This window comes from Meriones unguiculatus, chromosome 9 (assembly GCF_030254825.1).
Source record: "Meriones unguiculatus strain TT.TT164.6M chromosome 9, Bangor_MerUng_6.1, whole genome shotgun sequence".
Taxonomy (NCBI): Eukaryota; Metazoa; Chordata; class Mammalia; order Rodentia; family Muridae; genus Meriones; species Meriones unguiculatus.
This window is the reverse complement of record NC_083357.1, coordinates 48,514,847-48,539,551: the sequence shown is the minus strand read 5'-3', so window position 1 is coordinate 48,539,551 and position 24,705 is coordinate 48,514,847. Positions and strand designations below refer to the sequence as shown.

General features: G+C 44.3%; 1 protein-coding gene across 1 annotated transcript; it reads right to left on the bottom strand.

The window, feature by feature from the left end:
* Positions 1-21,918: 21,918 nt before the first annotated feature.
* Positions 21,919-22,269, bottom strand: LOC110562706 (large ribosomal subunit protein eL29-like). Its single transcript, XM_021659534.1, has one exon. It carries the CDS (start codon positions 22,267-22,269, stop codon positions 21,919-21,921), a length of 351 nt encoding a protein of 116 aa, XP_021515209.1.
* Positions 22,270-24,705: the final 2,436 nt, after the last annotated feature.

Here is a 24,705-nt window from a genome sequence, read left to right as displayed (position 1 = left end):
ACAGATGTGAGCTGCATACATTTGTGGTTAAACACAAACATTCAGGAAACATTTTGACCACATGACCATTTAGCAAATCAGGAACAGTAAATTCCCCAATTAGGGTCTATGTTAATTTTCTGCCTTGTAGCAGGCCCCAAGCCTAGTCAGACAGCAGTTAGTTACCTCAGTAACAGTTATGCCTCCCTTGTACCAGTGAGCACACCTAACTGGAAGATAAGTATTGTGGCACGTGCGGTCCAGCATTACATAAAGACCATTGCTGTCATTTCTAGCACCCCCACTAATGGTCTGCATACCACATCCCTACATTATGAAAGCTGGTCATCATGAACACAGTTTCCTGGCAAGTTTGAAGTTTCTGTATGTCTTGCAACCAAATTACGTGAGGCCTTCAGCAATAATGTCTCAGCATCTACTTATGGTTTGAAAACTAAAAGCAACGGCAGTAGCTTGCATCTCTTTGGGCGTCTCAGGGGCTTCCCTGACTAATAAATTTATAGGCAGGTAACTCATGGTTGGCACTGAGATTTTCATCTAAATAACCCATGTATTCTGAGAACAGCATTGCCTACCATGTAGGGTACCGATGTTCAGTGTCTGGTAAAAATTCTATTTTAAGAATTAGTGGTTTTTCATAAGAGGCAACGTCTCCTGTACTCTAGACTGCCCTAGACTCACTATGTAGCCGAGGATGATTTCTAACTCATGATCCTCTTGCCTCTAAACTCCCTCCCTCCCCTGCGATTCTGGGATCACAGACATGCATTTATTCTTTTTGATTGAAACAAGGATAGCTATCACCCTTCAGGTTGGCATTCGATAGAGCATGCATGATAATTATCTTTGCTTAATATTTGGCTTTTAATTAACAAATAACCAATTAATTTTAGATGGGTTCTTAAGACATAGCCCAGGCTATCTTTGAGCTCACTTATGTCACTGTGCTGGCTAGTTTTTGTTTGTTTGTTTGTTTATCTTAACACAAGCTAGAGTCATCAGGTTGCCCATGGGCAAACATTTAGTGCATTTCTTGATTGATGAGAGTACAATGGGGGTGGTGCCACACTGGGACGGTGGTACTGAGAGCTACAAGAAGGCGGGCTGGGAAAGCCATGAGGAGCAAGCCAGTAAGCAGTACTCCTCCATGAGCTCTGCATCAGCTCCTGCCTCCAGGTCCCTGCCTTGCCTGAGTTCCAGCTATGACTTCCCTCGGTGATGGACTGTGGTGTTGAACTATAAGCTGAAATAAACCCTTTCCTTCTCAAGTTCCTTTGGTCATGATGTTGTTGTGCTCCCCACACAATAGCAATAGCAGCCATAACTAAGACAGTCACCTACGCTGGCTTTGAACTCACTTTGATCTACTTGCCTCAGCCTCCTAAATGCTGGGATTACAAGTGCAAACTACCTTCCTTGGGATGTATTTGGTTTTTTGGATGTCACTTTTGTTTCTGGAATTGTGTGGGTGGTACAAATTGGGAAACAACAATAAACAAACATGGCAATAAACCACTAAACAGGGTAAAAATACAGTTTGTTTGGCAACTAAAGCAAATAACCCGAGGAGCTCTTTCTGGGGTCAGACCCACATGGCTTCCCTGCCAATTCACCATTTATCTGTTCTTCCTGCTGTGAGTCATTACACTGTGCTAATTCCTGCTAATTCATGATAAATGGCTCTAATACATGCCACAAAGATGGTGAGGGTTTGTGATAATGCACACAAATAATTTGCCTTGTCCCTGTTAGGCACAAGACTCATTAGAAATGGAAGTTGTTACATGGGCTTCTCAGACTTATGAACAGGCTCAATCAATTGCAATCCTCAAATAAATGCAAAATTAAAAAAAAAGACGTTGGTACTAAACATGTTTTGTGCCAGTATTTTCTGAGTAATGCATGGTGACAATGACTCCTTTGACATTTGCCCTGACAAGCATCCTAAGTCACTTCAGGTGGTTGAGTGCAGGGGGCTTGTGTGGGCTTCCCAGGCAGTCCTGTGACATGTTATACAGGAAGGGAACATCTGTGCATTCTGATGCCTTAGAATCCACAAAGACTCTAAGCAGTGCTTCTCAACCTTCTTGATGCTGTGACCCTTTAATATAGTTCTTCGCGTTGTAGTGGCCCCCAACCATAAAATTATTTTTGTTGCTATTTCATAATCTTGCTATTGTTATGAACCCTAATATAAATATCTGATATGTAGGATATCTGATATGCGTCCCCTGTGAAAGGGTGGTTAGACCCCCAAAAGGGTCATGGCCCACAGGTTGAGAACATCTAATTTTGAGCCAATTCCATACAATGACTGTCATTCAGAACCTTCATCACCAGAGCTAGCACCTTCAGAAAAGGAATTTGTTTAAGCAAAGAGCAAAGTCTCATCCTGAGGACCAGAGTGGAGTTCAAATTAAACAAGAACTAGATTTTGAGGGCTCCTAAATTTTTGGCAAACTTTTGGCAAAGTAGCTGACAATGGCCAGAGGATGCACAATGACTAGAACATTCTAGGATCACTAGGGCTTCCTTCTGCACAGATCATGTTCCAGTCTGAATGTGCACAGAGGGGATTGCCTGTTGTTCAGTACTGCTGCCAAGGAGTTTTTTTTTCTCTCTAGATTAGACATGGATACATAATCTTAAACAGTCTGTCTGATGATCCGAGTCTCTGATCCTGTGGCAGAGATGGGAATTAGTGGACATGGAAGACCAATGTCCAAAGAAATTGCAAGAAGACTGACTGCAGTTATACAGCTACAGCAAATTATAGCTTTGTTAATATACTCATCTCTCCGTATCTGTGAGAAATCCTTCCATAAACCCCCTTAGTCACCAAAGGCTGCCCATGCTCCTGCCTTCTGTGTAACAGAATACAGTATTTATCTAAAAACTCCTCTAATCTTATGTACCTTAATATATCTCTTAAAAATACCCAAGATGTGTAAATATCACATACATAGCTGGTACACTGATTATTCAGAGAACGGTGATAAGAAAAATCCCTATATATTGTCAGTCCAGATAGACTTTTTCCTTTTTGGAGTTTTCATTTGGCATTTGGCTGAAGTCATGGATCTCAGGCCTTAGATCAAGATGGTTTTGCAATTACTATGCAATAAACCAGAATCCTGGGCCAGGAGTCAACGCTGGTGCCTTTCTGATTGTCCTTGTTCTCCAGCTTTATGGAGGAGATTCTGAAGATCAGAGAAGGCACAGCCACAAGGTGAAAGGATTCTGGAGCCAGGTGTCAGAGCATCCGTCCATGTTCCTCTGCTGATCCGTACTACAGTGTGGTATGAGAAAGAAACATACTTGAAATGTGTGGAGCTAGTGAAGGCTGGGGTTGAGGGTCGTTGTCAGAGCAGGACCACTACCCTGACACTTTCCGTGAGCTAGCCAGCTTTATCATTCTGCATTCAGTAATGTGTTATTACATATTGTAGAAGTGTAAATACAACATATTGCCAATATTTCACCAAGCTTTGTAAATCTTTATAGTGAGTGTTATTTATAGAAACCCTTATTTGATCAACTATTATTGATACAGACTCCTAGGAAACCTTTGAGGCTTAAAATTTTTTTTCACCCAAATATCGTTAAATCATTCCATCTCTTTTTCTTTAAATGTTCAACATACTTAATATTCTATAGTCTTGTTAATATCATTTGCTTGGTTTTAAACTTGTTGTTTTGCAAGTTTGGACCTCTATGAATTGTGAAAGAATTACTTACAATCTTACTATGTAGCCCAGGCCGATCTCAAACTCACAAGACTCCTCCTTCAACCTCCCAAGTACTGAGATTATTGGCACCTCCCTTAGTTCTGGCATCATTCTGGACTCCATTTGTAATTTTTATCTGCTCTTGATTTTTACTATGTCCCTTGACTCTTTGGGGAAATGGCTAGCACAATCTGGGGAGTCTGAACCTAACTAAATGGGCTCTTACTATTTCTTTACATCCTTCCTCAGTGTTCCTTCTTTCCTGTTGGCTCTACATGCAGTAGCACTACTAACTCACCCTAAACACCAGGCTCAAGCAGTGGAGCACACTGCTGCTTTCCTGACCTCCCTAACTATCCTCTAAGGACTTCAGCAGACAGGCATCCGAATTCCTTCATTTCCTCTTTCTTGTCTGCTTTCGCTTTACCTTTCAATAACTGATTTTCATGATATGCAATTTAGAAACTATGAACCTCTAACTATAGTGAACGAATAAATAATTATTTTAATGGATTAAATAATTTTCATTCCTCCAGATAGTTACAAAGTGGGGAATAACCTCTCAATAAACATATGAAATGACTGAGATGATTTCTCAGAAGTGGTTGGAAGCTTCTTTAGGTTGGATTTAATAAGCAATGTGGTGAACTCAAACCCAGGTTAGAATAACACTTTCCTAGTCGTGATGGTTTCAGTTGTCACCTGATCCAATGTAGAACCACCTGGAAAGAGAGTCTCAATGAAGAACTGTCTAAATGATGTAAGGGTAGGTCTATAGGGGATTATCTTGATTACACTTACTGACGTGGGAAGATTGCACCACTGTGGGCACACCATTTTCTTAGGTTGGACTGTGGACTAAATGAAAAGGAAAAGATGTTCCTAGCACTAGCAAGCATGCATGCAGGCACATATCATCTCTCTGTTCCTGATGCTGGCTATGACTGGCTGGTTCCTGACTTACCATTCTTTAGTAATAAACTGTAACCTGAAACTGTGGGCTAAAATAAATCCTTTCTTCCCTAAAGCTGCTTTCATCAGGGTGTTTAATCACAGCAACTGGAAAGCAAGCTATGGTATTAAGTTGGAAAAAACAAAAATACAAGTTGAGATGTCAAATGGCATTTATCAGCACTTCTGATAAGTCTCTCTGTGGATTCCCAATTCACTGCAGAGGCTTTTGTCGATGGTGTGATGACTGATATCTTGATGGAAACTCGTTATGAGAGTGCTGCTGTATGTCCAAGCAGGCTCTGCAAGGGAAGACTTAGAAGTCTGTTCTTTTTGCCTCTAGCATATAAACTAGATCCGACGAGATACTCGTCGAAGAAAGGCTCTTCCAATGTAAGGGACTTTAGAGAAATACCACTTCTTTTGAGCAACAGATGGCTTGAACCGTGTCATTAAAAAAGCCCCCAGAGAGACAGGAAGAGTGGGGTACAGGGACTCCAAAGTCTGTGTGTGTGTGCAGGTGCACACATTCGTCCCTCTTGAGTGGCAGTTGGAGGGCACACTTGAGTTTCAGTCCTCACTTTCTACTTTACTTGAGGTCTTTCTCTCTCTCTCTCTTTCTTTCTTTCTTTCTTTCTTTCTTTCTTTCTTTCTTTCTTTCTTTCTTTCTTTCTTTCTTTCTTTCTGCCAATATGAGATTAGCTTTCCCCCTCCCATGAGCTTCATTGGATTGATTCTCCCAATCACCTCCTTTCTCTCAGTGGGCATATGCTGCAGTTATAGACATTGGTCTTGCTGTTTCTGGCTTTTATATGGGTTCCAGGGATCTAAGCTCATGACATCAGCCTGGTGTAGCAAGTGCTCTTTTCCTGTAGAGCCATTTCCTCAGCTCGGAAGGTACTTCTGTTCCCAGAGGCTTCCCCAATGTTTACATAAAACTGTGTGGGGAACTGGGTAGCTTTGGGTGTTCAGGAGAGGCAGCCTTCTATACAGGAAGAAACTCTAGACACAGAGGTCAACCCACTGCTCCACACAGGCTGAGCCTGCTTCCTGATATAGAGAAGGTGACTCAGAAACCCTTCTTGCTTTGGGGGATGTTTGAAGAGTCAAGTGATACAGTGACAGACTGACAGATCCTTGAGTCATAAGCAAAAGAATTTGCATTCTTCCCTTTGGAAAAAAATGAATATTTTAATTTTGCTTAAATGACGCAAATAGAAGATTGAGATTCTCTCAGTTTTCTCAGCTTTCATATCCCAGTCATGTTCTTACCTATATAGGTGGTGACCTATCACATGGCATGCAGTTTGATCCTATGCCTGGAGTCAAATCCTTTAGGTTGTATCTTCGTGCAAATTAAAAATGCCCATTTTATGCATTTCCCAAATAGCTAAGTTTTCCAAAGCACTTAGGTTATTAGCAATAGCTGTGGCAAGTCACATTTACTTCCAAAACACCTGAAAGGTAATATTTCTTCCCCTGTCTTCTCTGATCACAGCAAGGCATCAGGGGATGTTCAAGTCTCAGTACAGGCGTCAGGGTGACACGAGGAGGATAAGAGAGTCGGCTTCCGCTGCACTCTGATTAGGATCTGTAGCTTGTACCCCAGCCAATGCAGCTGCCTATTTCCCCATTTGTGTCTGCACAACAACAAGGCCTTGAAGAGGAGGAGTAAGTCTAGCTAAGCAGCACACACACACACACACACACACACACACACACACACACTGAACGCTTTTCCACTTCACACCCAGGCCCATCCCTCTTTTTCCTTAAAGTCTGGATGCAGAGACAGACATTTCATAAGTAATAATCAGGGTGATGAATGTAAGAGGCACATAGCCACCATTATTATCTGTATCATTTCCACACACGAAATCCACATGCTAGCACCGTATTTGTTATTTGAAGGATGTGATTTCCCTTCTGTTATTTCCTAGCACTGAGAATACGGCTGTGAATAGCAAGAGGCTGGGACTGTTCAGAGAAAGAGTAATCAGACACCATGATGCTCATGGGTAATTGTCACTCATCATTCTTCTTGGAAAAAAAAAAAGTCTGCTGAAGCTTTCCCTTTAGTCATCTTCAGCCATGTTTGACTGTGCTGAAACAATGCCAGACTGAGCACTGATACCAGGTGCCTGTCCAAGCAGAATCCAATGTCACACCTGCAGATAGAGGGTAAGATTACATCATGTGTCGTGCCCGAGCACCACAAATGACTCTCTACTTCGTCTCAAATAACATTAGAATTTACACTTGGAGACTTCAGACTATGCAGTCTTGGCCAAATGAAAGTTTTTGCAGCCAAACACATCAAACTCAATATATTTTGCTTTGCCAATGCGATTGTTATTTTTTTAAGTTGCACATAATTAAATATATCAATGGCATTTCAAAAAAAAGTATCTGTCCTGGAAGAAAGGCTTAGAGACATTTGGCTGTCAATTATGAAGATGCCATAGAGTTTTGTTCTGGGAACCAAAGAAAGAATAAAAGGGCCCCAGTGTGCAACGGGAGAGAAATGGGAGTTCACAGATGAAAGGGCTCACAATGGGGCCCTTTGTTTTATAAAAATGTTATAGTCATGAAGGTGTAAGCGCGACGGCGGAGAACTACTTCAGACAAAAATGAAAACCCTCCCAATTTAAACATTTCCCAGATCCAGGACACAACCTGCAATAGTCCTTCCTGAACCTTCGGAAAGGCTGTGTGGGCATTTCAACACCTCCTCACCTCATACATTCGAATTTTCACCTTTGCACTTTGGAGCCTGGTGGGCTTCACAGCGTCGCTTGTTTGCACTTTGACCCACTTATTGGAAAGCAGCTGTGCTGTTCTGAATACCACTGCAAACATCTCCATGCACAGAGGAAGGCAAGGATGTCCTTCTTCTGCCCACTTCCTGCCCCCAACTTCTTCAAGACTGGGAGGAATTACCCCTCTAGCTGTTAGGTTTCTTTGACTTCAGGGCTTGCTCTAGACTTCTCATGTTCTCTATGAAATGGCCTTAGCATTTTAAATCTTCCAGAGAAGTTTATTTTATGTTTAAAACTGATAGCCAAAAGCTTTTGTGATCTTGGATCTGGTGAGGATTTCAGCGTATCCCAACAAAAACAGCTCCCTCTTAACTCTGCCTTAACCTCCTCGCATTCCCATGACATGGAAAATCTTTAGTTCTGAGGTTCTACAGATGCTTGCCCAATCCCTGCACAGCTCCAGAGACTGACCTAGCTGGGGATGCAAGGAAATTAAGAGATGACAGACACATGACAGACAAGGCTGGGGTCAGGAGGGCTACACTTTCTGATGGAGAAGCTGCAGCAACCCAAAAGCTCTGTGTTTTTTAGAGACAGTTGGACAGGGTTATTGCATATAGCTGGACAAAGAGACAGGTTATTGCATACAGATAAACAAGGAGGCAAGGTTATTCTATACAGCTGAGCACAGAAGCAAGAGTGTTACACAACCTCTCTGTGGTCACAAACACTGCTCGTTTCCATGGTTTCCCATTGGAGTTGCTTGCGGGCCTCGCATTTTGTTACTGTATTAATCACCCTTCTCATTGCTTTGACAACATACCAGACAAAAGCAGTTTAAGGAAGGGGAGGGTTTCCCATGAGTCTAAGGGTAAAGTTCTTCATACCTGAGATGTTATGGTGGCAAAGAGCATGAAGGGGCTAGTCATACTGTGTCCACAATCAGCAAGCTGAAAGCAGACAGGAAGTAGTCCTGGGTATGAAACCTCAAAGCCCATCCCCAATGACCCACTTGCTTCAGAGAAGGCTCATTTCCTAAATGGTTCTATCAGCCTCCCCATGTGACAATGCCTCCTAGTCATGAATCACATGCTCAAACACATGAGCCTATGGTGGAGGTTCAGGTGTATCACAGCAACTTTAGATGGTGATGGCTACTGCTATGGCTTCATTTAGAATTGTTGGTTCTGTACCAAGTGTCTTCTCCACCCAGGCTGAAGGAACAATGCCTATGAGAGACAAGCCAACCTTGTAGAAGAAGAAGGAGAAGAGGAGGAGGTAAAAGAGGAGGAGGAAGAGGTGGAAAAGGAGGAGGAGGAAGGAGAGGAAGAGGAGAAGGAAGAGGAGGAGGAAGATGAGTGAGGAAGAGGTGGAAAGGGAAGAGTAAGTAAAAGAGGAGGAAGAAGAGGAGGAACAGGAGGAGGAAGAGGAGTTCCTCCTCTTCCTTTCCAGAGGAGGAAAAGGAGGAGGTGAAGAGGAGGAGGAAGTAGAAAAGGAGGAAGAAAAGGGGGAAGAGGAGGAGGGGGAGGAGGAGGAGGAGGAGACAAACAATATGGGGTAAACATGAAGTTGTTCTGCACAGCAGAAATAAAGCCACAGGGCCAAGCATGATTGCGGCCTAGGGAGCTGCATTCTGCCTCTAGAGAGGTCCTGAGGGCCTCAGGAGGGCAGGTATGTCATCCTTTAAAAGATTGGAAAATTGGGAACTATTTGTCACAGAATGCCATCATATGTCTTTTCTCACTCAATTTTATATAAATACCAAATAATCTCAGCCTTCAAAACTTAGAAGTATCCATGCACAGATGCACAGACAGTATCTTAAAATCCTGGTATGTATTCATGTCTAGTTTTTGTTAATGTTTTGATCAAACCAGTTAAAATAGCAACATGAATTGTGGAGGGGCTTCTGAAACTTCATCCCTTCTCTCTTACTCGCTTTTCCTTCTCTCTCTTCCTCGAACACTCTCCCACTGTCTCTGTCTCTCCCTGGTCTCTTTCTCTCTCCCACTCTCATAGCTCACTCAGGCCCTAAGTCCTCTCCCCTTCCCTCCTCTGAAATAAACCGCCTTGTATTTGACTTGTAGCTTGGTGTGGGATTTCTTATGTAATACCTGGAGCTTGCTTTTGGCTCAGCCAGCTGGCCCACGAGCCCCAGGATCTGCCTGTTTGTTCCCTCACCTTCATGCCTGGCTTTTACATGCCTGGAGATCTGAACTCACATCTGTCTACCTTGGCTTCTTGAAGCCATTTTAAGTGGGGAGCAGCTGTGCTCAGAAGCCTTCCTGAGCAATCCCCAGCTCATGCGCTGTTAAGCCTGGACATTGGGCATTTTCCACAAATGTAGATTGCCAGCCTGCTTTCACTGCAAGAAAGGTCTTGTGTCACACAAAATTCATAATTTCCTACTTTTCTGTCCAGACTTACTATGCCTTCAGGGTTCACTGATATTAGTAAGGGCCCCACTCCTCCTTACTGAATCTGTCCTAACTGGACAGGAACTTCCCCTTGATTTCTAAGTGCAGTTCAGATTGGATTGACCATTTAAAAATATATAGCTTTTTAAAAATTAGATACTAGGATAGCTACTCGAGCCTGTTTTCTGGGTCCATTTGCTTGAAAAACCTTTCTCCAGCCCTTTACTCTGAGGTAATGTTTATCTTTGTTATCTTTGTTGCAAAGATGTGTTTCTTGAATGCAGCAGAATGATAGATCCTGTTTCCACAACCATTCTTTTTGCCTGTGTCTTTTTATTGGAGAGTTGAGTCCATTGATGTTGATAGATAATAGTGACCAATGAATGTTAGTTCCTTTCATTGTGGAGTTGGTGGTGATAGCTTGTTTACTTTTTATTTTTTGTTGTGAGGTTATCTATGTTCTGTGTTTTCTTGGCTGTAGTTTATTTTGTTAGATTGGAATTTTCCTTCTAATATCTGTAGGCCTGGATTGCTGTGTAGGTATTATTTAAGTTTAGTTTTGTCATGGAATATTTTTGTTTTCTCCATCTATGGTGATTGAAAGTTTTGCTGGGTATAGTAGTCTGGTTTGGCATCTGTGTTCTCTTAGAATCTGCATGACATCTGCCCAGCCCTCTGGCTTTCATAGTTTCTCTTGAGAGGCTTGATAGGTCTACCTTTTTCCCTTGTTGCTTTTAATATTTTTTCTTTGTTCTGTAGATTTAGTGTTTTGATTATTATGTGACATGAGGAGTTTCTTTTCTGGTCTAGTCTATTTGGTGTTCTGTAAGCCTCTTGTATGTTTAAGGACATTCTTTAAGTTGGGAAAATTTTCTTCTATGATTTTCTTGAAAATATTTTCTGGATCTTGGAGCCTGCAATCTTCTTTTTCATCTAGTCCTGCTCTTAGAATTTGTCTTTTCATGGTGTCCTTAATTTCTTGGGTGTTTTGTTTGGGACATTTCTGATCCAGAAGCAGAAAGACACACATGGTATATTAGCCACATAATATAGGATAAACATACTAAAATCTATACTCCTAAAAAAGCTAAGCAAGAAGGAAGACCCTAAAGAAGATGCTCAATCCTCATTCAGAAGGACAAATGGAATAGACATAGAAAACAGGAGAAGACAGGGAACAGAACAGGAGCCTACCACAGATGGACTCTGAAAGACTCTACTGATTGAGATAACGAGGCAAAGGCTGAGACTCATAGCCAAACTTTGGGCAGAGTACAGGCAATCTTCTGGAAGAAGGAGGAGATATAAAGACCTGGAGGGGAAAGGAGCTCCAAAAGGAGACCAACAGAGTCATAAAAACTGAGCTCTTGGGGCCCTGAAGAGAATGATACCCCAACCAAAGATAATGTATGGAGAGGACATAAAAGACCTGCTCAGATGTAGCCCATAGACTCATTCTCCAAGTGGGGTCCCTTGGGTAAGGGGAGTAAGGATTTTCTTTGGCATGAACTCAGTGGCTGGCTCTTTGATCACCTTCCCCTGGGTAGGACAGCCTTGTCAGTCCACAGAGAAAGGCAATGCAACCAGTCTTGATGAAACCTGATAAGCTAGGGTCAAACAGAAGGGGAGGAGGACCTATCCTATCAGTGGACTAGGGGTAGAAGAGGAAGGATGGGATTGGGAGGAGAAGAGGGAGGAGGCCACAACCAGGACACAAATTGAAAAAAAATGTAATAAATGATAATAAAAATATTAAAAAAGAAAAAATATATAGCTTTTGCTGTACCTTCAGGATCATAGGATAATTTATCTACTGAATAATACACAATTTGGCACTAACAATGATTCTTTTCAAGCCCGCCAGCATCAAGCCAACTCAGAGGACTCTCTGGAGCAATGTCATGCAGAGCTTGAGCACTCTTTGAGGCAGGTGCCTCCTTCCATTCCATTTTCCCAGGATTGCTCTGAAACCCAGGTGGGACGCCACTGAGGTTATTATTCAGTAAAAACATCCATGAAGATGCCATTCCTGTTGCTAACCTCTTCTTTTCCCAGAAGGACTGGCTCCCACTTTACAGCAGAGACCTTTGTTCCACAGATCACTGAACAAAGCCACACCACTGCTTACTGTCAGAAAGGGTTGTCTCCTGTGACTAGAGGACTTCATGCACTTAGCTCCACAGTGAGTAAACGGGGATGAGCGTTGAAGCAAGTCACCCTAAGTCCCACAGCCTGATGTGTCACAGTCACAATCCAGAGCCAGTGTTTATTTCTAACACCTGCCCATTTGCTCTGTACCTTCTAGCTGCTCCGAGTCTTTCGGGAGCTGGTTTAGATAGGCTTAGACTTCTGATCCCACTGCACAAATAGCTTTTAAGTATTTTTGGAATAATCTTGACGCTCTAAGTATTTTTAAAATTAATTTTAAATTTAATTTAATCTAATTTAATTTTGTGTTCTGTTGCTTAGCATTGAACTTAGGGCCTTAAAGATGGCAGGTAAACTCTACTACTAAGCTATGTTTTTAGCCCTTTCTTTTCCTTCCTTCCTTTGTTCCTTCCTTCCTTCCTTCCTTCCTTCCTTCCTTCCTCTTCCTTCCTTCCTTCCTCTCTCTCTCTCTCTCTCTCTCTCTCTCTCTCTCTCTCTCTCATTACATTCATTTATTTGTGTATGCCTGTGCCTGTGGACAATATTTGGGATTTCCTTCCACCAGGTCAGAAGAGTTGGTGGCAAGTGTGCTTATCTTCTGAGTCATTGCACTGGCCTCGATTTCTTTTTTAAATTTCCTAGGCAGCTCCAGTACATTACAATGGAGGACAACTCACTGTGTCCACTGAGCACAGTGGCCTCAGACTATTTCAGTCTTTTTTTTCTTTCACTGATCATCCTGTTTCCTGCCCCATTACAAAAAGCAGTTAGGGCTGGAGAGCTGGCTCAGTGGATAGGAGCACCAGCTGTTCTTGCAGAGGACCTGGGTTTGATTCCTACAACCACCTATAATCTCAATTCCAGGGGATTCACCATCCTCTTCTGACACCCACAGGCACAAGGCATGCACAGGATACCCTGACACGCCAGCGAAACTCTCTGTGTAGAAAATTAAATTAATCAATTAAAAATAAGGCCAACTATGTGTCCAAATAAAATCAAAGTCTATTATCAGCCACGGCAGTGCTTTGGATGTTAGTCATGGGATGATGTTTCTCCATCAGCTCTGACCTCCTGCAGGGCTTGTGGTGGTAGGTCTCCCCACCTGCCCTTCACCACGTATTTGTGGCTAGGCCTTATAGGGACTCTTAGAAGAACCTCTCAGACAGCCTGAGAGGTCCCTAAAGGAGACCAAAGTACGCATAGGAAATAGCTTGAGAGTGATGAGAAAACAAGTTGATAATGAATCCTGAGCCATAGCAACGGATGCTAGTGGGAGAGAAACCAAGAGAGACAACAGCGATGCTCAAGAGTTCGGGTTCAGACTAGGGGCAGTTCAGTTTGGAGGAACCAGGCTGGTTGTGAAAATGTGATGGGAGACAGAAATTTTGTGTTGCAGGGAGAGGGTCAGAAGGGTAACACTCTGTCTTAGACGACCCCTTGACTCTGATGATGCCATTCTCCATTACAGACACGTATGTCTTGAGCTGTTGAAAATGAAAGTGAGGAGACAGAAACTCTAAAAGCATCCCATATATGCTACTGCAAATTGTGCGTGTGACTTGCATGCTATCATGTTGGAGACTAGAGGGAAACTGAGGCTGAGGGGGTGGTGAACCGTAACACAAGTAACGATAGGCAGTGCCAAACCTAGCTCCCTATGCCCTGAAGCCTGCAGGAACTGGTGGCACTGACTGGCATGCATGTTTGGGGGGGTACACTGCATAGAGAGACGCCATCTGGGAGGGCCTGGGGCTTGGCCCGGGGAAGGGCTCTGTGGTGAACTGATGGGAAGCTCTGCTGACTTCTGACTTCGTGCCTAGCGGCATTTTCTTTCCTGCTCCACGGGTTGAGTTGGTTTTGGATGCGAGACATGTGTTTTATTTTCCCCTGAAAACAAACTTTACATCAATGATGTGCTGCTAAAAAATGTTTGTGCTGAATTCCTGCCTCCGAGCCAGGGTCTGTGACTCAGACGCTGTGCGTTTCAAAACTCTCTCAACATAATTTCACAGAAAAAAGAAACACCTTACAGTGGGCCAGCTCTGCTAAGACCAAGCGCCTCCTATCACTAATATGTTGTTGGATTGATTCATGGCTGAGCATCTGCAAAGGCCTGGATAATCATCTGTTTTCAAATTCCTTATTAACATGGAGATAAAGGTTATAAATTTGAACCTTTTATATTATGAGTTAATTTTTTTAAAGTCTTTAAAATTCACTTCCAGAATATTCAATAGCATGAGACTAAGGGTTCTAGTGGCACTTTCCCAATTGGACAGGGTTTGAATTTTTTTCCTTTTTTTTTTTTTTTTTTCTGGTCTCCATTTTCTTTGCTCGAGATGATAAACACTTCAAGAGAAGATGGGACTGATGGAAAGTAGCCAGAAGAGAATAGCATTCTCCTGAAGGAATTCCACTTCAGATGCCGTGCTGGAAAAGGAGCCCTCGACTCCTGCCCTCTTTGCCTTTTGATGATGGTTTTAAAAACTGTGAAAACAGAAAGCCAAGTGTGTGGTCTTTGGCAATTTCATAATAGTCTGCGCGGGAGACAGAGGGGGTGGTGGATTGCTGGAAAGAAATGATTAGCTCTTTCTTTACGATGACAGAAAACAGTTGCAATTCAAAAACGTGAAAGGTTCTGCAGCCCTCCCTTTTTGGCGAATTGTTAGGTCATCAGGCCTTCCAGGTGGTGCTTTCAATAAAGACCTGGAAAAGTGACACTCCTCAGGGTGTCCTTAGGGCACAGCCATTGTCAACTGGGAGAAACTGATAGAACTAATGAGACTTGGAGGAAAACGTGCTGGATTTTATTTATTTATTTATTTTTTTCTTTTCCCGGCGTAATTGTGAGTCATTTCCGACCACGTTATGAGGTCCTGGTCTCCTGAGCACAGAGTATGTCCCCGGCTTTCCCAAGCACGGTTGAGGGAACCCTTGTCACCCCAGGTGCCGGCAGCGAGCCTGTGCCAGCTGCTTCCTTTATCACAGGAAGCTGCAGGTTCCATGGAGGGGCGGGGCCCTCTCCGCGCACAAAGCAGCTTAGGAAAAACAGGTTCTAATTAACTCCCACCCTCAGAAGAGACCAACCGTTCCTGACTTTTTCATTTTTTAAAATCTTTCCTTAAGGCTGGTTTTTATTATGTAGAAATTTAGTCAAGCTGCCTGGAGCTAACTGCGGACTAACTCCGCCTCTCCAGGAACGTGTGTGGTTCGGTGTCCTTTCCCTTATTCCCAACATGGAGTGGGAGACTCAGCAGAAGCCTTGCATGGGGCTGGAAAAGCGGTCTCTCTTGAGGCATTCCACGCTTCCTTTTTCAGCAGTGTTAGGTGTGGGTCAAGCGAAGACGCAGAAGGCAATGGGATCCTAGACTGTTGGTTCAGTGAAGATGGCGTTTGCGACCCTGGATCCGGAGAAGTATTCAGTGTGTGCTTATAAACAAGGACTTGGTAAATTTATTCTGTTCTTGACCCCCTCTCCTTGCACAAAGCAGTGCGTGAAAATGTAGTTTCACATGCCCACCTGTGCACCTTTGGAGGCCAGAGGCCAGTGTCAGGGCTCTTTCACAAGAGCTGGAGTTAGTTTTGGAATCTCTCGCTGAGCCTGGAACTCCCTAATTAAGCGAGAATGGCAAGTTAGTTAGTGCCAATGATCCCCTGGTCTCCATCTCCCCAGCACAAGGAATACAGGCACAGTCTGATACACACAGATCTTTTATGTGTATGCTGGGGACTGCATTCAGGTCCTCACACTAGCATGCCGAGACTATCGAACCTACTGAGACATCTCTCCGGCCCCTCTCCTGAGAACATTGTACGTGATACCAGGTATGCAGATATAGCTACACAGACCAAACATTTACTACTGATAATAAACAGCAAGAGAATTTATCTTAAAAACTAAATTCTTCGGTGTACATTAATTTCACTGTGTAATGACTATGGTGACATGAATGAGGATGGCCCCCATAGGCTCACATATGTCAATGCTTGGGGCCCAGCTAGTGGAACTGTTTTGGAAGGATTGTGAAGGGTGGCCTTGCTGGAGAGGTGTCATTGGGGCTGGGCTATGAGGTTTCAAAAGCTCACACCAGTCCCAGTTTCCCTCTGTCTTTCTGTCTCTCCCTGTCTGTCTCTCTCTCTATCTTGTCTCTCTCTCTGCCTGCTACCTGTGGAAGAGGATGCAAAGCTCTCGGCTTTACTGCTCCAGCACCATGCCTGTCTGCTTTCCCATGTGATGAGAATGGGCAAACCCTCTGAAACTGTATTCAAGTCTCCAATTAAATGCTTCCTTTTCTAAGAATTGCCTTGGTCATAGTGTCTCTTTACGGCACTTGTATGCCGACTGAGACAAAGACAAAAGAGAATTTCTGTACTGATGAGATAAATGGGTTTGTATATTTTCATATAGAGAAGGGCCAGTTAAGTGGCTCAGCAGATGCAAGCACTTGCCTCCAAGCCAACTGAACTAAATCCCCTGGGTGGGTGGGTGGGTGGGGATGTACATTATAAGGGACTTTATTTTAAAACAATTCTTTTGTATGAATGTTCGAGTGAGAAAACTGACTTCTGAAAGTGGTCCTCTGCCTACTTTCTCCCTCTCTCTTTCACACACACACACACACACACACACACACACACACACACAATTTTAAATTGTATTTTCATATTAAAGTTAAATCTCAGCTGAATATTTGATACAGTGGGACACATAGCACCATCAGGTTTTTGTTTTTGTTTTGTAATTGTTCCATGTTTTTACTTTATCATTACCATTGCTGAGAGTGCAGCATTATATACTTCAAATGGCAGAACCATTTCAGGACCATTATAAAATTGTTGGAATTTCTGTCTTAATCCCAAGCTAAATTTTACCTAAACAATTTTAATGGAGTTCAAGAAAGTGGCTCAAACATCACTTTTAGAGATTAAATGTTCTAACACAATATCTTCTCCAAACTATATTAATTTGACACATGCATGCTAAGGACTATGGTAGGAAAATGTAAAAAATCAGTGTTTTTCCACAGCCAAGCCATTATGTTTTTCCTTGTATGTGGAGCAAAAAGAAAAACAAACTGCACTCCACAACACAGAGCCACGTGGAGTCTGCGCTGACACGTTTCGGGCGGTGTCCACTCACACTGCATTGGGATGGCTTGAACGTTGCAAGGTGCTTATGCTTTGTGTTCAGAACCTCGGCTGCATGAGATGGCGCCTTCAACACGGGAGAGTGCTGCCAGGGACACCGTGGGTCCGTCGTGGGTTTGCTTCTGAATTGGTTATTGGTGATTTTACATTTAGAAACCTCTCACTGTCACTGATGTGTGTGTGTGTAAGGTGGCGGGAGATTCCTACATTCAGTGACGTTACCCGCTATGTCAAGACCCACCTGTAAAGGCTGCTGAGATAGCCGAGTGGATGAAGGCGTTTATTACTAAGTCTCATGGCCTGAGTTCGGTTCCCGTGGCCCACGTGTTAGAGGGCCAGAATCGACTCCTGCTGGTTACCCTCTGACATCCTTACACATTCTGTGGCACACACGTACCCGGGCGCACAGAGTCACACTCAAATGCCACATAAACAACTAACTTAAAAGCAAAGCAGCTGCTTTCCAGATCATTGTGACATCTGCAGATGCCTCTGACGGCATCAGCGTTGATGTGTATAGGTCGATGGCCTTGTTAAACAGCGGGCAGATGAAGCAGCCCAATGGCACCACCCCAAGTTCCCATGAAGAAGGGATCCTCTAACGCTTTTTGCTCACCTCCATCACAGGAGGCCTCGGGTGGCTGCCAACCCCACAGCTGTGTTGTATCTGCTGGATTCTCCCTGGAAGCTGGACAGACTGCACAGCAACTCCCAGTTCTCTAAGATGAGTCAGGGTCAGAATAGTTTCTAACATGATTTCACCGCACTTACGTTTGGATGTCTGCGACTCTGAATCTTCACCCTCAGGACTCTGCTCTGATGATGCAGGTTCTGGAAAAGTATAAGCAATACGAACCACCTGCATCTTTGCCGCTCTGGGAATGATTACTCTGCAGGCTGAGGTTTTGGAGTCGTCTGCTGTGACAGTTTCTTCTGTTGCAATGAATAAGAAGACAGATGTCCAGGAGAAAAAGCCTCCCCAGAGGCTTAGGCGAAGAGTGCTCTTACTTCGACCTGGTCATCCTGAAAACCCTTAATGACGGGGGATTCAAGTGGGTACAGTGAGATCCTGTGCTGGGGAAACACTTTAGAAAGATGACTAAAGGCGTGACCCTAGGCTGTGGGGAAAAGAGCAGATCTGGTACTTACTACTCTTTCTTAGAGTGTGAATTGTCATGAAAGGGGTGAAGCATAGCCGCCCAGTGATAGCCATGGGGAGAAGATGGCACAGCCTGGCACAGCCTGGGGCATCAGAAAACATGTCGTGGGCTTTTGGCACATAAAGAGAAGGTGTTACTTATGAGAAAACCCTGGTAACAGTCACGTGACTTGGGTCATAACTATTGACTAGATCAATCTGCTTTCAATTAGTGAACTCATTAGTGGCAACCTCTACACAAAAGCCCTCCTACGTCCCACTGACACTGTGCTGTCTGGCTTTTGAAACTTCTTTGAAGTTTCTTGCCTTCCCTACCTGACGATAGTGATTTTATAATCATGAATGTGTGCTTTTAACCACAGTCCCAGATGGTGGGTGGGACTGCGTTGGTTCTCCCCTAGAATCTCCCCCTGTTCCCGCTACAGTGCTTGAAGGAGTGTTCCAAAATGTTCAGCTGAGCCACTGCCCATCCCTGGGAGTTCAAGATCCAGGCCAGACAGAAGGATTAAAGGACTGGGACAAATCACACCACCTCCCCCTTGCACAGCATTTTCATCGACTAAAAATGCATTTAAAATGAACATCAAAGGCAACGTTAAAAGTGAAAAGTAATAACAAAAGGCTACAATGAGCCTGAATTGCATGTTTGGGGTACAGAAGGGGTGTCCATTCTGCATGCTCTGCAGAGTTCTGATTAATGTGGTTTACAGTGTGCTGTTAAACACTGGGTCTCTCTCTCTTTCTCTCTCTCTCTCTCTCTCACTCACTCTCTCTCTCTCACACACACACACACCAAAACCACCGTCTCCACCAGCACCAGCACCAGCAGCTTGAAGTTCTGTCTTAACTATTTCATGCTCTTGGCCTTTCTATATCACCAGTACTGCCCCTGGGCTTTGGGAACCCCACTAGTGACAGGAAGGATAAAAGGCACTGCAGGCGCTCTGTGTGAGTCAGAGGCGGGGGGGGGGGGGTTCGGCTCTAGTACTCATGTCCAGCATGGACACAAACCAACCTGATGCTTCATATATGCCCCAACATTCAGTTTTCATGTTAGCACTGGCCCTCATCAACATTTCCAGGTTTGTTTCAGTGTCTCTTCAGGATTTTCACACTTGCCCTTCTCTTAGGCTACATTTTTGTTGGGTGCAGTGAACCTTATTGACGGTATTCAAGAGAGTTGGGCTCCCCGGGACCCTCCTGCTATTCTGGTGGTCTGGGATGGAAACTGTGAGGGAGAGGCTTAGTGTCAGGGGCTGAGTTGGGACAGGGACTCCTCAGCAGCCGAGGGCCTTCCTCTTGCTCGTGTGTCCTTGCTGGGGTGAGTGGTCTGGGCTTTTTACTCTTTGGAGGCCATGTAGGCCACAAGGTCCACCACCCTGTTGCTGTAGCTGCATTCATTGTCATACCAGTAAATGAGCGTGGGTGAAGAGAGAGAGTGAAGAGAAAAGGCTGTCTGAGACCAAAAAGTGGCTCTGCCTGGCCCTCTCAGCCGGGTCTGGGGAGCAGATGAGAGCCAGGGTGGTTTGTCTGTGGGTGGGCTTGAGCCTCGGGTCTTTGGCATTATGTTAGATTATTTAAAGGTAGCCATAGAGAGATGGACAGCAGAAAGAAAAGCTTGGAAATGTATATTCACACTAAGGGAGGATTTTGTCACCCATGTATGCAGATGGCCAAAATGCCCACAGAGGAGGATAGGATGTGGCCTCTTATAAGGGCAGAACTGATTTTGAATTTCATAAGGGATGCTAGGTAAGTATAGTCTTTCATCAGGAAAATATCAGAACGATGTGAGCGCTGGGAACTAAACCTGGATCCTCCGCAAGATCATTGATTAAGAGTGCTTGCAGAAGAATCAAGTTGGGGTCCCAGAACCCATATGGCAGCTCACTATTTCCAGTTCTAGGGCATCTGATGCCTTCTTTTGGACTCCTTGGGTATAAGACCCAAACACGTATGCATACATATATTTAGAATCTCATGCATACACATAAAATAAAAATAAATAAATCTTTAAAAAATACATTCAGATGCCACATGTAAAGATCCATGTACCAAATGCACTACCTACACAGTGCAGGCTTGTAAGAATCCAAAGCAATGCGAAACCCCTGCTTGCCTATTAATATTGTGGTCGTCTTGCTTCGTATAGACGTAGTCTGATGTTTGTGTAGTGGCAAAATTGCCTAAAGGCTCATTTCTAGAATGAATCTTGATTACTACATGGTACATGTGCTATTATTTGCTTTAAAGTACGGTATGCTGGGTAATTTTATGCTAACACAAACTAAAGTCATCTGAGAGGAGGGAACCCCACTGAGAACAGGCCTCCATAAGGTCAGGCTGTGGGAAAGCCTGTAGAAAATTTCGTAATGAGTGTTTGATGTGGGAATGCCCATACTTTTGTGGGTGAAGCTACCCCTGTTCTGGTGGTCCTGGGTTCTATAGGAAAGCAGGCTGAGCAAGCCACAGGGAGCAAGCCAGCGAGCAGCACCCATCCATGGGCTCTGCATCACCTCCTGCCTCCAGGTTCCTGCTGTTTGAGTTCCTGTCCTGACTTCCTTCAGTGATGAGCAGTGATGTGGACACAGAAGCTGAATAAACCCTTTCCTCCCCAAGTTATTTTTGGTCGTGGTGTTTCATTACAGCAGTAGTAACCCTGACTGGGACATACTGAAAGCAGTCAGTTACAGAATGCAAAACACTAGGCTGAGGACAAAAATCAAAGTCAAACAAAGCATAGCCTGGATGCTCAGGACTATATTTTGAAGGGAAATCAGCCCCAGCCCCCATCCATGATTTCCATTCCCAGAGCCACCTCACAGTACTTCTTACCAAATGATTGAGGGCTTCTTTGTTCTCTTGGTAACGTTTAGTGCTGACAGCCCTCACCAGGATTGGCAGTTCTTTCCAGTAAATATTGTGTTCTATTCTAGACACTTCTTCATATATTTTTGATCTACTGGGGCAATGGACAGAATTTGGCTCTTGATTGAGCTTATTGATGAGACTGACACTTGACATTGATTGTCCTCCAAGTCTTGTGCCTTATTGGCAGTAATGTGAAGATGATTTTAAATTAATGGAATTCATTTCTCTTTCCTTCTGAGATGGCCGGCTGCAGAGAACCTCTGGCTGGTGATTTCCAGGGGTTTCCTGCTGGATGGCAGAATGCACCAGGGTTATGCAGGGGAAACTGACTCCTCAGTGGCCCAGTTAAGTCTCTGACCTAGAAGTGCTTCAGGTGGAAACAAACTCATTCATGTTTAAAGCTATCTCTTTCTATTTTCTCCATGGGTCCATTCAACTTGTTTTTCTCAGCACATCTTTAATCAGTGTGACCATTTTTCTGATCACACATCCACAACTAATTCCTTACACTAACTCTCTAGCTCAACATTATAGAGCCTTCTTTCATATCAGGGTATCAGAGCTAGAGCAGTAATGCTTGTTTGTTTTTGTTTGTTTGTTTTGTTTCATTTTCACAAAGATCTTGCCTCAGGCTTATTTGTAAAAACAGCATAGGACACTGGTCATCTGTAAATAGTGTGTAGATTGGGTGTGTCACACCAGTCTGTCTGTCTTCACACTAACAGAAGCCTTTCCTACGGGGCTTTCACAGTGGCCTGGGCACGTTTGGGAGCCTGAGCTGGAGCTGGAGCTGGAGCCTTGTCCTTAGCTGGAGCTGTGGCCTCTGCCTTGGTTTGAGCCTTGGGCTTTGGTTGGCAGAGCCTAGGACTCTTGACCATGTGGCTTCGAATCTGTTTCCCAAGCTTGGAGTGAGTGCTGAAAGCCAGATGGCTGAGTTTGCTGTCCGGGCCCTTTGGCATCTTGGGCTTACCAGCTGCAGGCTTCGCAAGGGCTTTGATGGCCTCTGAGCGTGCACTCACTGCCTTTGTGTTGTTTGCCTGCATCTTCTTCAGGCCTTCCTTGTTGTGCTTCTTGTCAAAGTGCATGTTCCTCAAGAACTTGGGGTCCACACCCTTAAGAGATTCCTATCTTTGTGACCGGGGTTTTTTGATGCCATTTCTGTGCTACTTGAGGCACTAGTTGTGTGTGGTGTGGTTGTTGGACTTGGCCGTGTTTGCATGGTGACCCGCGACTCCTGCACTGTCTGGGATGGGAAGAGCTGTAGTGCTTCTTTCATTATTTGGGGGGGGGGTTCTTAAAGCCTCTCCCTTCCAATCCCCCAACCCTAGGTAAGAGAGAGAAGGTTAGTGGGGAGAGGGAGGTGCAGACCCTTTTACTTCTCCCAGCTTAGGGCCGATGGGTTTTTAGGAGCTATACCAATCAAGCAGTCTCCTCCAAGCCGCTGCTCCCCAAGGCGTCTCTCCTGTGTCTCCCCAAACTGCCACATGCCACACTTTCTCTCTCTGGGCTCTATTTATATCCCTCAGAATCCTAGACCACACCCCTCTCTATGCTGCATGATCAAGGCTGTTACCAGGTGGCAAAAATCAGACCCCACAGGAGACAATTATTAGCTGTGGACAAACTAAAGCCCAAACAAAAACCCCACCTTTGGGATTGAAACAAAAGGATATTTACATAATTTACATAACTTAGTTTTTAAGGAAACCAAAACTTGCATTACATAGAGCAACTGGACTCCATGCCCAAGGAGACTGCGGGGTGACATCAGGAGGGTGTTAGAGATGGGCAAGAGGGCCTGCTTCTCTCCTGACTGACTGCTCCTACTCAGGGCAATCTTCTGTGTCTTTCTCTGGCCTCTCCAGCCCAAAGCCCACCAAGCTTAAGACTTTATCTTCATCATGACGCTGTGTACTCAATATTAGTACAGATTACTAATGGAATGTAATGAGGGTTGGAAACAATAACGTCCACGCGCTAGAAGGCAAACAGCCTGAATTCAGCTGCTGGGCGTGCGCGCAAAGGTAGGTGCTGGTGTAGGGAGGCCAGAGGTTGACCTGTAGAACATTGTTTCTGCTCGGCTGGCTTACCAGCTCTGGGATTTTAGAGATGGGGTGACGCAAAGGTTGACGACACTGGGCTCTCACATCCACACATCATATGGTTGGTGTGTCTTTGTTTTTCACCGTGATGCTTCTCATGCATAGAAGGGCTCAGCTCAGCATCCTCGGTCACTAAGTTACTGTGTGTGGTGCCGCAAAAGTCTTCCTCGCTTCCAATGTTTAACATAGATCATATATTTTCACTTTTGACTACATGATTCTACTTCTAAATTTTGACATACAGGCAAAACCATTCATGCTTTGTGAGACACAGGAGAGGCTTTGGACACATCTGACCTTGATTAAAGGTCAGACTTATCTGTAATTTCACAGCCCAGTGCTCACTGACACGTGCATCCTTTTTCACTCTGTTCGCCTGTGAGACGGTGTTGCCCGTGAGGTGGCACATGCTGCTGTTAGCCTCCCAGTATGCCGCGTCACATAATTTGAACTCTTCAGAATGTGTCCTCTCTCTACCGCCACAGTTATTTCCAGCATCCTTGGAGAGCTGGCTCCAGTATTTCCAGTGATAAAAAAAAAAATCCATGGGTAATAAAATCCACAGATGTGTTAGCCACTTACACAGATAGAGTTTACATATATAATCTGTATACATCCTACACAACGTAAATGGTTTCTAAATAGTTGTTAGGTGCGTACATGCATTTGTGTGTGTTTAGAGAACAGAGGACACCCTTGAACGCTGTTCCTCTCTCCCTGGCCTGGCTTAGAACTCATCGAGAAGGCTAGGCTGGCTAGCCGCTGAGCCCTGGGATCTGCCTGTCTCCACCTGCCACAGAATCACAAACACGTGCCACCACACCTGGCCTTTTGACGTGACTTCTGTGGGTCTAACCTGGGTCCTTGCCCTTGCCTTTCTGACCGAGCTATCTCCCCAGACCAATGGTTGTGATATTGTACTTTTTAGAGAATCATAAGAGGTTTGTACAGATTAGCAGGCTCTATAGTAGAGATGCTTTTTTTGGTCTTTGAATCATAGATGATGACATCCATGGTTACGGAACCTCTGACTGAATGGAGCGCTCACTGCCTCCTGTTGTTTAAGTGTGAGCTTCACAGACTATCTGAGGTATGATGAGCAGAGACCCATGGATGCTGATAGCTCTTTTTGCTTTACCTAGAGTTCAGTCTCAGGTACATACTCTGACAGAAAGAAGAGGCAAGAAGCCTTTCAAGCCCTTTACACTCAGAGAAACTCCAGGTCAACGTGAGTGTGGGCTAAGAGGTGACTCACCTCTGGATGAGATCACACATGTTTGGCTTTCCTGGGATTTCAGTAACGTCCTCTGTCCTCCTGCCAGTCTGATCCTGCACATTGTCACTTCTGTGAGTTCAGATGCTTATTTGTCATGGACTCTGTCTCTACACAATGCTGCCCCCTCCATCTGCAAACCTGAA